The following is a 16,282-nucleotide window of genomic DNA, read 5'->3' on the forward strand; positions in this document are numbered from 1 at the left end:
TTACTTCAAACTGAATATATTTAATAATTTTTAAATTCTCTTAACATTTACAAATCAGTTATTTTAAATTTTTGGTACATGTCTAGAATAAAGAGAAACCTTGGTGGCACTAACCTAATCTTAAAAACAAAAAAACTGTTAATTTATGCATTAGATAGCTTAATTGTAAATATTCACTTGGCGTTGATTATGTGGCAATCTTCCGAGAAACGTGCTTCAGTAGTGGCACTTTGACAAAGTTCTCGATTTTGTGGGCCTTTTATTTCACAATCCCTCCAAATGTACAAAAACAGACAACCAAAAAGAAGGCATTCACAATTAACGCCCCCCCCACCCCCCATGTGAGAACAAATAAAACAAAAAGTGTCGGATGCTGCGCAGCTCAAGTGCATCACCAGCTGCAGAGTAGACTTAAACCAAAACAAAAAAATCCTAAATTTGAACAAGTGGTCCCCTCTTTATTCCAAAGAAACAGCCCCACTTCTTCCACAGTATGGGTAGGGGACCCCGCCAACTTGGCTTCAGAGCATTTTGTAGTTCACTAAGACAGTGGAATATAATTTACGCCTCTCCTGTCGATTCCCCTTAACAATTAAAAAAAATAAAAATAAAAATCTAACTTGCAGCGAGGATGTCGTGTTCCCACTTTGGGATTATTTTCCTTTTATGCTTATAGGTCGCCTTCGTTGATCCTCTTCTTTTTTTTGGGCTCCTCCTGCACGATCACGGGGTTGGACGCTTCCCTTTTCAGGAAGGCGATAAAGTCGCTCACCTCACGGCCTCCCTGCAACACCACGACACATCATGAGCACTCGCCCGATTGCCACATTCCTTTTCAGTGAGCGATTTGAACATTTCCATCCTGATGCGATTTGGTGTCATCTGCAATACGCACCTCGTATTTCTTTGGTTGCATCTTACTACCAGCTGGCGCAAAGTAGATTGTTGGGAATCTAAGATCACAAAAGTTTTAGGTCATGCGACAAAGTCGTTTTGCGTTTTTTATTTACGTTCTGGAATTTTGCCCTGGACTCACCCGCTGACTTCATAAGGCGACGGCACGTCATTGGCTGTGGCGTCCATCTTCGCGATGACCAGGTTGGGATCGTTGGCGAGCTGAATGAGACACCAGACGGCGCTTTAGAATCGTGTGTCAACTGTAACCGGGTTTGAGTCGAGTTGTTGCGTGTGACAACCTTCTCTGCCAGCTCCGTGTATTTGGGCTCCAGGCTCTTGCAGTGACCGCACCACGGAGCGTAGAACTCGATAAGCGCGTCTTTGCTGTCGTCGTTCGCGATGGCATCAAAGTTCTCTGCCACCAAAATCTAAAAACGCGCGATTGGTGTGTGAAAGCGGCGCTTATATCGCTGGGGGGGGGGGGGGGGGGGGGGGTCAGCTTTCGTAACAGGCTCACCTTGACGGGTCCGTCGTTGTTCTCCGGGATGGGCTCAGACTTGAGGTAGCGCTTCAGTTTGCCGTCAAAGTAGTCCCGCAAGAAGCTCTCCAGAGCTTTTCCGTCGCGACTGTTTTGGACACCCGACGGGAAATTCGACGGGAAATAAGCACAACTCATCGACGTATGCTGGGTCCAACTTGACTTACGTGAACTCCTCGGTCATGACGTATTTGTCTCCGCCAGCTGTGCGCATGGCCACCACGGGGACCTCTCCTTGGGCGCCGTCCAGGCCGAACTCCGACAAGTCGTGGCTGAATGACTGTTTGCTGGCCACGGCGAAACGGAGCTCCTTGCCCTGGTCCAAAAAGCTCTTGGCCACCTTCATCACCCTGCGAACACACCAAGGAGGCTCACCGTGACGGTCAACCTTTGAAAAGAGAATTACTGTACCTGTTCCTCCAGTAGTTGGAGCCTTTTGGATTTTTGTCATAATCAACATCATAGTAGGCCACCAGCAGGTCTTTCCCCCTCAGCTGATCTTTGTTGTCGTCAGTCATGTGCGGGCAGATGCCAAAGCTGAATGAAGGACATCACGTTGTGAGCGCTTAGCAGTTTTAGGGTGAAGTCCAACATTTGTGCTTGAGAAAAAATTAATGTCTGACAATGTACATACACGCTGTCCTTGATAAATGTTTTGATTGTGTTTTTGGTGCATTTCTCTCCGCTGAATTTGACCGAGCCGTCTTCAAATTTATTGCTGAGTCGGGGCGGGCGGAACAGGATGACTCCTCTGGAAAATGAAGAAAGAAAGAAAGAAAGAAAGAAAGAAAGAAAGAAAGAAAGAAAGAAAGAAAGAAAGAAAGAAAGAAAGAAAGAAAGCGTGGTGACAGTTGAACATTGGTGTGATGAGCATCAAGTGGGGTGAAGGAGGCGGGTGGGCGCGTACTCACTCTCCGTCGACACCTTGGCTCTTGAGGAGTGCCTCCACGCTGGTGTGGGCAAAGCGGTAGTTCTCCCTCAGGTCCTTAGCGGCATTCTGGAATTCCGTGTATGCTGGGCTACTGTTGTCGGCAAAGAAGCCTGGAGGGGAGCAGGAAGAACGGCAAACCCAGAGAATGAGAAGACTTCCAACTTTCACTATTGGTTAACATGTCATGGTTTGTTTTTTTTACTGTTGAGAGCAAAATTTTGCTCGCCAACAGTTTGCCGGTGTTTAAGGGGTGGACTCACCAACAACGCTGGCGTCTTTGTCTGCAATGAACTTCTCAAAATCCGCCTCAGTGGTGAGCTCCACAGAGGCGGGACCGGCCTGCTTCTTCAGGAAACTCACAATCCCATCTAGGAGATACAGGGGGGGGGGGGGGAATAATCTAAGAATACGAAAAAATGCTCAAAGCCTCACAGTCCAGTCTGTTGGTGAGCAATGCAGTTCGCCTTGGTAGTTGCTGTAAAATCGCACCTGCAGATCTGGGGCCATCATAGGGCCCCGAGACTTCTCCGCTCCTGAAGATCTTCAGGGTTGGGTAGCCGTTGACTCCGAATTTGCTGCAAGTACTACTGTGAGCTGTGCAGTCAACCTGGGCAGAAAAACACATCAAGTGTTAAACAGACCACAAGAGTTTGAATAAGTTATATAAGCAATTGTCCTATCAGGTACCTTGGCCAGAGGGACGATGCCTTTGAGACGTGTGGCCGCTGCCTCGTACTCGGGGGCGAGACGTTTGCAATGACCACACCTTGAAAGGACAGAGGAGACATTAGAACTAACCTGTTCTCTGCTTGGTAATTAAGTGTTTGCTTGCCTGGAAATGTTTATAAAGCCAGATCACATATATGCAGGAACGCAAGGCAAGATTTCAAGGTACTGGGTGAGGTGCCTTACTCAAGGCCAGACAAGACACCAAGAAATTGTCATTTTTACATTTGTCTGACCCTATGGTTCAGTTCTTTCAGATGAGCTCTTGCTGCCGTTTTTCTTTTGATGTACTTTTAGTACTTTTTTTAAAAAATAATGGTCTTAAACAGTAATACTTGACCATTCTATTTTAACATTGATTTTTATGGTCAAACACTGAATTGTTTTTACCACCTTAAAATTTAACAAGTTGGTCCCTTATGCATTATTTAGTCTCCCCCCCCCTCGGTAGGACCCACAATGTACTTTGTTCTCAATTCTTGTGTGACGTTTCTTTGAAAAAAAACAACAAAAACATTTTGTTTCGCTTTTAAAAACCTTTTACGTTTCGGTTCTGAGAAACACGCCACAATTTGTATGAGCCAATAAGAGGCAGCCACCCAAACTTCACCAATCGGAGCATTACAACAGCGAGCAGTCACGCCTCCAACTTCCTAGTGCATGCTAAACGGTGCTTAAAAGTACAAAAACAACGTGGATACTGCCCTTAAACAATCACGTGAACGTCATAAAAAAATACGGCTCCGCTTTTGTGAACTATTACATACGTAAATCCTCTATTTGGGTACATGGTTTTATTGCAGTGTGACTTTCGTCTCTTGTTAGCCTGTTAGCGTGCCAACACTTCATCACGAGCCTTTTTTCTTAACCATAAAAAAATAAACAACTCCCTGCAACACAAGAGTGAAGTTACTTCTAATATGTGCATTAAAACAGGCATTGTTACAAACCTTGCAGGCAAGCTGCATATTGGGTCAATTTAGACGTTTAACGCGAAAAACAAGCTAGCGTCGCCATTAAGTTTACTAACGGTTCACTCTTTCTAGTGAATGTGGGGGTCGGTCTTTACAATTCTCACCAAGGGGCATAGAATTCCACGAGGATGAGATCCAAATTCTGAATGCCGCTGTCAAAGTCGTCGTCGGTGAATTCGAGCACGTCGCTGGCTCGGGAGAGCCCAGCAAGGGCGGCCAGGAAGATAAGCCTCAGCATCGCACTCGGTGCCGGCTCAACAAGTCTTCCGAACTGGATTGCAAATAACGTCGTGAAAGGGGTGCGAGGGGGAATAGACGAGGTTATGGTGTGATGGTTCGCTCCGGGCTGCGGATCGAAAGAAAAAGATGGAGGAGGCGGGGAACATGCTGAAACAGGCCTCGTCGCCGCTCCTTATCACACTGTGGCAGCCCGCCATTGGTCGGGTGGTTGTGTCACTCACCACTATCAGCCAATCGGAGGGCAGCACACCGGCTGTTCGTCGAGAGGCGACCAATCGGAGCGCGATTTCATCGCACGCATAAGTCATTATGACGAGCGTTCACTGGAAGACCTTTAACCACGGATAGCGCGTTTTAGCAACCCGTTATACGATGTGCCAACATAGCGGCCATGTTGGGAGGGACAACCTTCTCGTCAAAGTCAATGCATTGACAATGAAATTTAACTTCTCATTTTTCAACCCATTTGCATGAGGTTTACTTTCTGAAAACATCAGAACGTGTGTTATGAACGCAGAACATCTGATTTTCATTTGTTTTTATACTAGCTGAGAAATGCTATTCCCAGTTCCCTTGTCGCAATATTACGACGTTGCATGCAATCATGTCCTGAACAAGCTGAAGTATTTGCCCCTTCTAGCTCAGCATCGTCGAAGCCCAACATGAGTAGGAGTAAAACAGTTGAAATTCAACCTTTGTAACCCTTAATTAATCAACATGAATGGCCTTAAATGTATGTGATTGATCACTGCGCCTCTTGAAGGCTTTCTCTTTTCTGTTCCCCTTCCAAAGTATTGTCACATAATCGATCCTCCAAATATATAATCAATCATGTATAATCATTGTAATTGTCCGGAGATAAACTATAAATGCAGGAGCTGCAGTGAAAGCGATTCTCGATTTCCTGTTGTGACTAACCTGAAATTACATCAACTTGCCAGCAGAGTGCACTCTCAATTGCAAAGTTCACTGCACCAGCTTATTTACAGGAAATGTGCAATCCAGTTGCAACTTTCTAATTTACTGTAAACATGGAACTCCAGCAGAAGGCTCAAATGCAACTGAATATTTTAAATATTTTTGCCGGATGCCAAAACAAGACAAATTTGACTGAAATAGTCTTTAAATCCACACACTGTTGGCTTCAGCATGTTCTGTAATTCCATTTTTTCCCCTCTCCTTTGTCACCATACAGTGCTCGTTTCTTTCCTACCCCATCGGAGCCCCCAGTGAAGTGGTTGCCATGGCAACCTGCTGGCTCCTCTTATCATAATGTGGGTCAAGGAGGAGGGAAAGATGCTGATGTCATGGTTGCCGTTAAGAACCTCCAATGCTTTATGTCTCCACGAAAACACTGTACGCATTGTTGTCCACGTCCAGACAATAATATGTTGTGCGCCTCACAAGTGGAAACAATAGTTGATTGGGAAGACAAGAGAAGTCCGTGAAGACCTCCACCAAGGCTAAACGATTCAGTATTTTTAAAGTATTTTTCCAAAGAGATGTTATCCAATTGTCTTCAAACTGTACTTCATTTGTTGGCTTCCCAAAGTGAAAAAAAAAACAGTCAGGAGACATCATCCTTCCTGCTAAATAGATGATTTGTTTAATAAAAGACACCCGTGTGACATTCAGTGATGAGCTGCTATGATATTGCTTCCACAGCTTAATACAGAAACCGACTTGGACATTTTGAGAGTCACATTTCAATCCACTTCAAGTGATGTAATGAGTCGCATGAGCACCATGGAGGAGGAGGTGGCATGCTCAAGGGGGGGGGGCAGAGCCAAACCGGGTCGGATTCAGTGGGAGGGCGATCATCTTGGCTTGTGGACTTTATTACTTCCAATGATTACATTCAAATGAATCCCACTGAAGCCTAGCTCAGCGTTTGTGCGGCTCCGGAGTGTCAGGACAATTCAATATTTGGATTATATAAGAAGAGGAGGGGCTTATTCTGTATTAGCTATGAAGGAGCACAAAATGAAATATTGACATCGATATCTCTGTCGATATCGATGGCCACAGGCTGGGGTTGTGTCAAGGAGGTACGGTGTGAATTGAGGGGGGTGGGGGTGCAAGTGTGCTTAGTGGGGGGAGGGTAATCTACTTGAACTGCTTGATGGGCGCTGGCACCTTGATGTCCTGGCCTTTCTCCAGTCTCTTCTCACATTCCACCAGGTAGTTGACGCCGTCCACCACCGTCTGCACCAAATGGACCTGTGAGCGAGAACATGAGCATCTATGAAGTACGGGACCAGTTCAAATCATCTCGAAAGGATCCCTGGAAATTGGCATATTGAGCTGAAAATTGAAAAATGACCATTTTTTTGGGCAGCGGCGTTTGCATGGTTCATAAAGTACAAATTATAGTGTCAATTTTCTTATTAAAAAAAAAAAAAAAAAAAAACATTGGAAAAATTGTTGTATTATTTCGGAGGCTGAAACGACATTTGCATTCTTTGAAATGGGGAAAGATGATTTTGATGATTCAACTTAAAACTTTGATTCGATTTCTCGGAAATTCTGACAAGAAGGTGAGTTCTACCTCAGACTGTCCCAGGCGGTCCAGGTTGGAGATGTCAAAGGTTCCTCCCACGGCGGCGGTGTCCACGCCGCCTGTCCCTCTCTTCTGCAGACGCAGGTTGTCCAGGATCTTATTGAAGCGAGGGTCCTGGAAGGGTCCCGGCACAAAAATGAGACAAGCCCCACCCCCTCACCACGGGAGGTCTTCTCTCACTTGCCTTGCTCAGCAGGGGCAGTTTAACGTGGACCCCTGCCCGTAGTCCGGTGCCCAGGTTGGAGGGGCAGGTGAGGACGTAGCCCAGCCTCTCGTTCCACATGAACTCCCAGCCTCGCTCCTGGATCAGACGCTCCACCTGCAGGAGAAACCTTTGTGCTAAATTTCGCCATCTCCTCTATTTCTGTCCTCTGGTCTAAAAATGTTGCCCACACACAAACGCACACACACGACAGCAAAGGCAGAGTGAGTCGAACCTCCTTGAGGCCTTTGCAGAACCTGTCAAAGACTCGTTTCATGTTGCCTCCCTTCTCCATGGAGATGACCCTGGTGTGATCTTCCTCATTGATCCAAATCAGGAAGGTTTTCTCGTTGTTGTGCCTGCACAGCAAAAAAAAAAATTCGCTATTTTCTCCACAAACCAGCTCAGTGGCCTAGTGGTAGAGTGTCCGCCCTGAGACTAGAAGGTTGTGGGTTCAAACCCCGGCCGGGTCATATCAAAGACTATAAAAATGGGACCCATTGCCTCCCTGCTTGGCACTCAGCATTAAGGGGTGGAATTGGGGGGTTAGATCACCAAATGATTCCTGAGCGCGGCACCGCTGCTGCTCACTGCTCCCCTCTCCCCCAGGGGATAGATCAAAACCACACAGGGGTGGGTTAAATGCAGAGGACAAATTTCACCACACCCAGATGTATGTGTGATGATCATTGGAACTTTAACTTAACTTTTTAACTTTAAATGTGTTCATGTTTTTTGTGCTTCTGCTTGTATCTTCTGAGTTAAGTATGAAAACAAAAAAGGCTGATTCATTCGTAAGGAGACAATGGAAAGGAAAGGGAAAGGAGAGCAGGTGAATTATTTAGGGGAAGGTGATACGCCACGAGTTTTGCCGATTGATTCTGGCCCGGTGACAACGCCATGCACGGGCCTATTCATGACTATGCGGCAAAACTCTAAAGAGCTGCTTTGGACTCGTCCAGCACAGCTCAGCAACAAGAAAAGTGCATAGCTTAAACTTTGAATCCCCCAAAATTGGGAGCCAAGAGCCAAGTTTTTTTTTCTCTAAGTTTGAGATCATGCCTGAAGAAAATGCCTTTGAACCTACCAAATGCCGCGGGCGTCAGGCCAGTCACGAGCCATTCCGGCACAAGTTAGCAGCGGGGACACCGGCTTGTCAAACAGGAAGTGGTCCTGAGGCAAACAAAGGGGACACGTGCCGTTAAGCACACAAGAGGCAAAACACATTAGTCATTGTCTGTGGATCTGAATTTGGTTCTGGCTCACGTCAATGAGTTGCTGCTGCTCCTTGTCCGTCATCTGGGTCAGGCTGTAGTAGCGGCCGGCCAGATCGCCCTTGAGGCCGGCAAGGGCGTCCACCACCACGCGCTCCACTTCCCTGCGCTCAGCCCGCGTGCAGGCAGGCGGCAGGCCCAGCCCGCGGATGCTGCGGCCCGTCCTCACCCGGGACGACAGCACGTAGCGCTCGTCAAATTGGCCCGACTGGAGCTGAAAGCCGCCAAAACACTTTCATATTATTTCAAACTCACCTTGACAGACAATTGAATGGCTCTGTGTCACTTCCACTAACAACCTGTGCTAAACTTAGCTCCTGCCCGACATGCAAAGCCGTCGATGTAATTCCAACCTACTTCCCTGACAACATTTGCGAATTTCCTGTTGGTCAAGGCTTTGGCGCCATGTTGTGGCATTTTAGTATATAACAAAAATAGCTAAAAACAAACACAAAATCTCCGTGAAGCACTACCTTGCTGGAGTCCAGATCGGTGGGGTGCTTCATGGTTTTAGGATCGTAGCCGTTGTGCCGCTCTTTTATGATGGGGTCCAGCAGGTCTGCAAACACCTGCAAACAACAAACAGGCACAATTGAATCACCAATTTCATCAAGCTGTGCAGTGTTTTTGCCTGCTATCATCATTTTGTAGGCTTTAACGTCGGACCATGTTCCAATGTGCTTTAATTGCAATTGAATGAAGTTCCACTCCAATCCTGTAGATGGCAGTAATGCACACTGCAAAACAAACATCTTATTTAGCTTCTTATTTAACCAGATGCCAAATTGCAACTAGGGCCATTTTTGAGGCAATTAATCTATCAATTTTAAAATTTACACTGCAAACAAATTTTTAGTCACATTCAGCAAACGTCAGGCAGCGGTCGGTCATAAAGGCCACCTCGTAGGACTCCTCGTCTCCGGCCACCATGCCGACCGTCTTGATGAAGGGGTGCCCGGGGTTGTCCACGCCCGTCTGGATGGCCTGGTCCAGCGAGTAGCCGCTGGGCGTGGCCTTATCGCAGAGCTTGGCGTAGATGGCGGGCGTCAGGTGACTGGCCATGCAGTTGTTGTGTTTGCGCAGATCGGGGTACTCCGCACTGCGCAAATAAAAGACAGCGGACGCGCATTGATATACAATTTGTCTGAGCGTAAGATCCACTAGAATAAAATAAAAGCCTGAGCTCCAGTAAACAGCTTTGATATTTTGTTGGATCCGGGAAATATAAGACATTCATGATTACTTTCTGTTACTCTATTTCTTCCAATCGCGATACCTCACCAGGTATCAAAGTCAAAGTCTGCTTTATTGTCAATTTCTTCACATGCCAAGACACACAGAGATCGAAATTACGTTCCTAGTATCCCACGGTGACAAGACATAGTTCACAATGTACATACAAGTAAACAACACAAGAAAATAAAACAAGAAGGCACAAACAATGAATAAATAAGAGTGATGAATAAATAATAAACTAATAACACAATAAATAAGTACAGGACGCTACGCAGAAGGGGGAAGAGAGTTCAGGATCCTAACAGCCTGGAGAATGAAGCTGTTGGTGAGTTTCGCGGTGCGGGAGCGCAGGCTCCTGTACCTCTTCCCAGAGGGCAGAAGATCAAACAAAGAGTGAGCGGGGTGACTCACATCACTCACAATCGTGGTCGCCTTGCGGGCGAGATGGGAGGCGTAAATGCCCTTCAGGGAGGGGAGTGAAGCACCAATAATCTTACCAGCCGTGTTCACTATGCGCTGCAGGGCCTTCATGTTGTATTCAGTGCAGCTACCACCCTAGAAAGCGATACAACTGGAGAGGATGCTCTCAATGGTGCCACGGTAGAATGTAGTCATGACGGCCGGAGGAGCACTTGTTCGCCTGAGTTTCCGCAGGAAGTGCAGGCGGCGCTGAGCTTTCTTCACCAGTGACGCGGTGTTGGCGGACCAGGAGAGGTCCTCACTGATGTGCACCCCCAAGAATCTGGTGCTGGTCACCCTTTCCACCACAGCACCGTCGATGGTCAGCAGCAGGTGTTGGGTGTGACCCTTCCGGAAGTCAACAACAATTTCCTTGGTCTTGTTGACGTTCAGCAGGAGGTTGTTGTCCCTGCACCACGTGGTCAGAAGGTCAACCTCCAACCTGTACTGAGTCTCGTCGCCCTTGGTGATGAGACCCACCAGAGTCGTGTCGTTAGCAAACTACACTATGCGGTTGTTGCTGTAGGACGCAGTGCAGTCATGCGTCAGCAGGGTGAAGAGCAGCGGACTGAGCACACAGCCTTGGGAGGCCCCCGTGCTCAGTGTGATGCTGGCGGAGATTTTGTCGCCAACACGTACCACTTGAGGCCTCTGACAGAGGAAGTCCTGTAGCCAGTTGCAGAGGTAGGTACTGAGGCCCAGCTTGTCGAGTTTGCAGATGAGTCTTTGTGGCACAATGGTGTTGAAGGCAGAACTGAAGTCCACAAACAGCAATCTCACATACGAGTCCCTACTCTCCAGGTGGGAGAGGGCCGAGTGGAGGGCAGAGTAGATGGCATCCTCAGAGGACCGTTTGGCTCGGTACGCAAACTGGAAGGGGTCTATGGTGGGGGGCAGAATGGAGCTGATGTGCTCCATGACAAGCCGCTCAAAGCACTTCATAATGGGCGTCAGTGCCACGGGGCAGTAGTCATTGAAGCAGGACAGAGCAGGCTTCTTCGGCACAGGTACGATGGTGGCAGCCTTGAAACGCGAAGGGACAATGGCCTGCTGCAGGGAAATGTTAAAGATGTCCGTGAGGACACCCGTCAGCTCCCCAGCGCAGTCCTTCAGCGCTCGACCTGGAATGTTGTCAGGGCCCGCCGCCTTACGCGTGTTGATAGCGGCAAGCGCCCTCCTCACGCTGTCGGCAGAGAGGCACAGGGGCTGCTCGTGTGGAGGGGGAGTGGTCTTCAGCGGGCAAGTGCTGTTCTGAGCGTCGAAGCGAGCAAAGAAGCGGTTAAGATCGTTGAGCAGACGGACGTCGCCCTCACAGCTCTGCGGCGCGGGCTTGTAGTCCGTGATGGTCTGAATGCTCTGCCAAAGGCTCCGTGCGTCCCTGCTGTCCTTGAAGTGGGCGGTAATCTTGCAAGAGAACGCCCTTTTCGCTTCCTCGCTGCCCTCAAGCCAGCCTCATCCCCCGCTCTGAAGGCTTTGTCCCTGGCCCTCAGCAGCCTGAGGACAGCCCCCGTCAGCCATGGCTTCCAGTTAGCCCGAGTGACGATGGACTTCGAGTGAGTCACATCATCAATGCACTTTGTGATGTAAGAGGGAACAGAGTCAGTATACTCCTCTATATCTGTCCGATCGTTGCAAGTGGCCGCCCGCTTAAACATGTCCCAGTCAGTAGTGCCAAAGCAGTCTCGAAGCGCATCAGAGGCACCCTCAGGCAACACCCGTACCCGCTTGCGAACCGGCCTGGATGCATTCACCCTTTGTCTGTATGCAGGCAAAAGCATAACAGTGAGATGGTCAGAAAGTCCAAGATGGGGGAGGGGGGCAGCCTTGAAAGCTCCTTTATGTGTAGAGTAGACCAGGTCCAGGAAGCTGTCACCACGTGTTGGAAAATTAACATGCTGGTGAAGCCTCGGAAAAACAGACTTCAGGTTAGCATGATTAAAGTCCCCAGCGAAGATGGTGAAACCGTCAGGGTGCGCCGTCTGTTGTTCACTGACAGCCTGGTACAGTTCACTAAGAGCCGCGATCCTGTCGCCTTCGCCTGCTTAAAAAACGCCTCACCTCAAATAAATGCAAACCATTTCAAATGTTGATGCTGGTATGTTATCAGGCATGTGCATAATAATTGACTATAAATATTAAAGCTGCTTAAGTGGCTTACGACTCGCCAGCGTGTCGACCGTGAGGCGGTAAGGAGAGCTGATACAGCTGCTCTTTAATATTCCACTAAGTCAAGGCCAGGAACCAAATCCAACCCTTCACATTATTTACTACTGAAAAAAATCAAGTGTGTCCTCTTCATGTTTCCTGTTATATTAATTTTTTCATTTGAGCAGAAATTGTGCACCAAAATTGTTCTTTCCTTCAATGGAGTCCACCCAGCGGCTGGCAACCTTGCCAAGGCTTATCTACGCAAGATTACACCACACACAAAGTCGACTCGATCCGTTCAAAGGCTAATTGAAGGCATATTTTATGCTCTTGCCTATTGGGTCCAATATTTGCCCGAGGCCCGATTTCCTAACGTGTTTAGTCTCCAGGTAGCGTCTATGTGAATTTTAATTACGGGGCTTGGTTTTATATCTGGCTAAGAGATAATGTTTGCCTAATCTCTTATGTGTGCAGCTTTGTAATGCATGCAGACGTGCCTCGGGACACGTACACACACACAAGCAGGCGTTTATCAATATATTTCAGGAGGCCAGTGGGAATGAAGGGAAATAGTGGCTCGCTAGACTTGGTCAAGAGCCTAAGTACAGTTCAGTCGTACTTAATTTTTGAGTTAATAATATAAAACATAGTTTGGGCGAATTAAACATTTGTCTATTTTTTGTGTCACATATTCAGATTAAATTTATTTTAAAGTGCAAAAATTTCATGCTAAAATTCCTTCAACAAGAAACACATTTTAAGAGATAAAATACACAGAATAAATGTCTTTTATGTCAGGATGCTAATGTTAGCCCGCGGCTGATTATGACGGGAAGAATAGCCTTTCTTGAAGCAACTAGTGTTTTAACTAGTGAATTAACTGTTTTTAATTATTCAAATATACATTTCATTTTCACATTATCTTAAAATAATTAAATGTTACTTCCTAAAAACGTCAAAAATGCTAATTATCCTGCCCCCATGAGCAGACTTCAAATTAGAAGGAAAAGTAGAACGGGGCCATAGAGACACACTAAATTATAGAATTGATAGAATTAATCGCGGGATTGGCCGTTCACTGCCGTTACCTGGCGGGGTAGAGCCTCCGCCCGGATGCTCCTGCATTGACGTGCTGCCGGTGCAGTAGAAATCCGGCCGTCAGAGAGCCGCCGACCACCGAGAGGATTCCGATGGTGCGCTTGGAGGACAGGAGCCTGGAGAAGCTGCTGGCCATCTTTCCAAAATACGGAATAGGGCTAAATAAGAGGTGAGTTGTGAATACGGAGACGGGGGAGGAGGGCGAGAAGGTCAAGTGGATGTGGGCGTTGGTGCTGATGGAGCCTGTGAAGGAACAAAAATCCAGCAGAGGATAAAATAGACACCATCAAGCTAAAAGTGGAGGCACAAGAGCAACACCGGATATTTGCTTTCAAAATAAGATAGAGCGGCTCAAAAGACAGACTTTTCTCGAATTATGCAGGTTACAAAATGACTCCAATGTTTGTAGTTGCATTCCTGTCTCAATCAATCAACAACAGATTAAAATCAATCGATTCGCGTTGCCTGTACGAAAATGAGTTAACCTGGTTTTATTGTGAAATGTGGCTACTATTTTCGGATCACCGCCAACTTGATAATTGAAGTACGTGGGGTGAATAATGAAGGGCATCAGTTGCATATGCTGCAGAAAAGACAGCGACTAAATTCAAAAGATACGCTAAATATTCAGTTACCGCACTCTTATTAATAATTACTTTAAAATGCATTTCAGATTTGCAGTGTTGCGACATCTTTTGAATTGACTTTGAATCTCTTCTTTCGTCGATAACTGCTTAAGACGTTTTCTGAACGCTTTATGACGAAAGACGACGTGCAGCGCAATATAAATAAAGATGTATCCGCGACTCGTTTTAAAGCACAACTTGGTCCAATGTCACAATTGCAATTCAATTGGAAGGGTAAGGAGGCACGTCATTTTTAAAGAAAAAAATACCCAGCGGCGATTACAATTCACATTGTTGCATTTTATTACCCGAGCAAAGTGTGGATTTGCACTTGCTCCAGTCACGAGGGTGCTATTCACACCGAGCGGGCCATTCCTTCCCACTCCATTAGGGACCTGAGCTCCTTATCAAGCCATCGGGACTCATTCGGGATCAACGTGCAACTCTGTATTTCTGCACGGAAGTGAACATGATTACGCGGGCGGGCACGATTAAGTTGCAAGCATTAAGTACAATGAAAGCATTGGCAAGAGACGCCTGTTGAATGAACGCGCACCCAGACCAAAGTCCGTCGTTAGTGGAAGGATTTGAAAATGCGCCGTTGCGTAACTTCGCTGAAATCGAGTGATATATTCTGCTCCCACCTGCCAGACCTGAACACAGAATGTCTGGAGAACAACAGTAAACATTTGATATATGTTCAAGCAGAGGAACTATACCAAATGATTCCCGAGCGCGGCGCCGCTGCTGCTCACTGCTCCCCTCTCCCCAAGGGGATGGATCAAAATCACACGGGGATGGGTTAAATGCAGAGGACAAGTTTCACCACACCCAGATGTGTGTGTGACGATCATTGGGACTTTAACTTTTTTAACTTTTAAAAGCAGCATTTATTCACAATATTCACATAACAAATAAAAGCTTTAAACATGTCTTGACTTAAAATCAGTTGAAAAAACAAATAAATTAACATTGAGACAAATTCCGACAACATGAGGCAGAGGGAGACAAATTCCGACAACATGAGGCAGAGGAAAACGGTTTCACATTTTGAACATGAAAACCATTTGAAAATTGAACTCAATCAGTCCATCAATACATCCAAATTTACATACATAAAAACAGCGATTAAAACTAAACCATCACTGAAGCAGCCTCTTCCTGCTGGCCGAGCGTCTGGCGGGCAAGCTGAAGGCTGAGACCTTGTCACCCGCTGCTGCCATCCTCCTCTCGCCTGCTAATTCATCTACAAGAATCCACACGGACAAGATCCGAGATGATCTTAGCCAGGCTTGAAACGTTTCGGAAGAATACTGAAGCGTATTCAGTTTAATGTGCATTTGTCGTTTGGTTAAAGTTGAGGCCCAGACGCAGGCAAGACTGTGTTGCTTGTGTGTGTTACCTTTCAAGCGAGGTGTTCTCCTGCTTGCCGTAGCCGGCTTTCCCTTGAAGAGCATCGGAGACTGAGTGAGGGCCAGAATCCCACCGGCTGTGACCTGCTTCACTGAGCCGGGAGATGTGGCTATGGCTGAAAAAAATATATAAATTCAAAAGCAATTTAAGGTTTCTCATCATTAAGAGCGAATGGCAATCGTTTCTATACAGCAAACCTGTTTTTGGCAGGGCAGTGGACTGAGCAATACCACCCAATGCTTGCAATTCCTGATAACTACCACAAGATAGAAGTAAACCAATTGTCCAAATCAGGCCTGTGCAGTTTTCTATGTCCAAACTACTTCTCTTCTGCCTTGCCAACCAGAATAAAAGTGTAGTATTGCAGTAAAATGCAGGCAAATGACGCGGGAAGCTTTTTCAGTAGATGAAGCTCGGAAAACAGTTTGGACAGAGTCGCCAAACTTGCAGCTATCACATTTGTTCATTCCCGTCTTCGACTCGTCAGTTAATTGGATGCATTATTTGATAAACTTTGCGAGGTGCTAGTATTATTCTGTATTAATTTTAGTACCGTAATTTCCGGACTATAAGTCGCGGTTTTTTTCATAGTTTGGATGGGGGGGCGACTTATACTCAAGAGCGACTTATATATGTTTTTTTTTCACAAATTTTTACTTGATCATTAAGACATCACTTACAAGTATAGTTGACCACTTCCCATGTTATTTTTAGTATAGTTGATCACTTCACATGCTTTTATTTCTTTATCTTGAACATATTCAAAACATAAAAAATAGAGAAAACATCAAATAAAGCAATTAACACTTTAAAGCACCATATCCAAGTCCACTGTCTGCTGTATGTACACTTGCTCCATTTTTGCTCCTCTTATATTTATTATTATTATTTATTATTATTTGTTTATTTATCATTTATTCAATACTCTTATTTATTCATTGTTAGTGCCTTCTTGGTTTT

The 16,282-nt window shown here is 46.2% G+C and overlaps 3 protein-coding genes across 8 annotated transcripts in view; all 3 read right to left on the reverse strand.

The window, feature by feature from the left end:
* Positions 1 to 239: 239 nt before the first annotated feature.
* pdia3 (protein disulfide isomerase family A, member 3) lies at positions 240 to 4,450 on the reverse strand. The gene is made up of 13 exons (XM_049723237.2): positions 4,171 to 4,450; positions 3,054 to 3,132; positions 2,856 to 2,973; positions 2,627 to 2,734; positions 2,347 to 2,476; positions 2,070 to 2,186; positions 1,847 to 1,972; positions 1,603 to 1,785; positions 1,415 to 1,523; positions 1,197 to 1,325; positions 1,037 to 1,116; positions 896 to 953; positions 240 to 784 (listed from the first exon to the last, which is right to left on the reverse strand). The coding sequence occupies exons 1-13, from the start codon at positions 4,302 to 4,304 to the stop codon at positions 671 to 673; spliced, it is 1,485 nt and encodes a 494-aa protein (XP_049579194.1). The 5' UTR covers positions 4,305 to 4,450; the 3' UTR covers positions 240 to 670.
* Positions 4,451 to 5,889: 1,439 nt separating this feature from the next.
* On the reverse strand, positions 5,890 to 14,537 carry ckmt1 (creatine kinase, mitochondrial 1). 3 transcript variants are annotated; one of them, XM_049723240.2, is made up of 10 exons: positions 14,218 to 14,537; positions 13,274 to 13,526; positions 9,243 to 9,441; positions 8,816 to 8,911; positions 8,335 to 8,556; positions 8,156 to 8,241; positions 7,304 to 7,427; positions 7,051 to 7,185; positions 6,855 to 6,980; positions 5,890 to 6,526 (listed from the first exon to the last, which is right to left on the reverse strand). In XM_049723240.2, the coding sequence occupies exons 2-10, from the start codon at positions 13,417 to 13,419 to the stop codon at positions 6,413 to 6,415; spliced, it is 1,248 nt and encodes a 415-aa protein (XP_049579197.1). In that variant the 5' UTR covers positions 13,420 to 13,526; positions 14,218 to 14,537; the 3' UTR covers positions 5,890 to 6,412. The 3 variants fall into 3 exon arrangements, with proteins under 3 accessions (XP_049579197.1, XP_049579198.1, XP_068507053.1); XM_049723241.2 differs by lacking the exon at positions 14,218 to 14,537 and adding an exon at positions 13,769 to 13,923; XM_068650952.1 differs by lacking the exon at positions 14,218 to 14,537 and having other exon boundaries at positions 13,274 to 13,605.
* A 375-nt stretch (positions 14,538 to 14,912) lies between these two features.
* Positions 14,913 to 16,282, reverse strand: part of ticrr (TopBP1-interacting, checkpoint, and replication regulator) — a 52,210-nt gene continuing 50,840 nt past the window's right edge. For all 4 annotated transcript variants that reach the window (XM_049723227.2, XM_049723225.2, XM_049723228.2 and 1 more), the window contains 2 exons: positions 15,312 to 15,437; positions 14,913 to 15,155 (listed from right to left, as the gene is read on the reverse strand). In XM_049723227.2, coding sequence (XP_049579184.1) covers positions 15,052 to 15,155; positions 15,312 to 15,437 — 230 coding nt within the window. In that variant the 3' untranslated portion in view covers positions 14,913 to 15,051. The remainder of the gene's footprint in view (positions 15,156 to 15,311; positions 15,438 to 16,282) is intronic.

The sequence above is a fragment of the Syngnathus scovelli genome, chromosome 6 (genome assembly GCF_024217435.2).
Source record: "Syngnathus scovelli strain Florida chromosome 6, RoL_Ssco_1.2, whole genome shotgun sequence".
Lineage (NCBI taxonomy): Eukaryota > Metazoa > Chordata > Actinopteri > Syngnathiformes > Syngnathidae > Syngnathus > Syngnathus scovelli.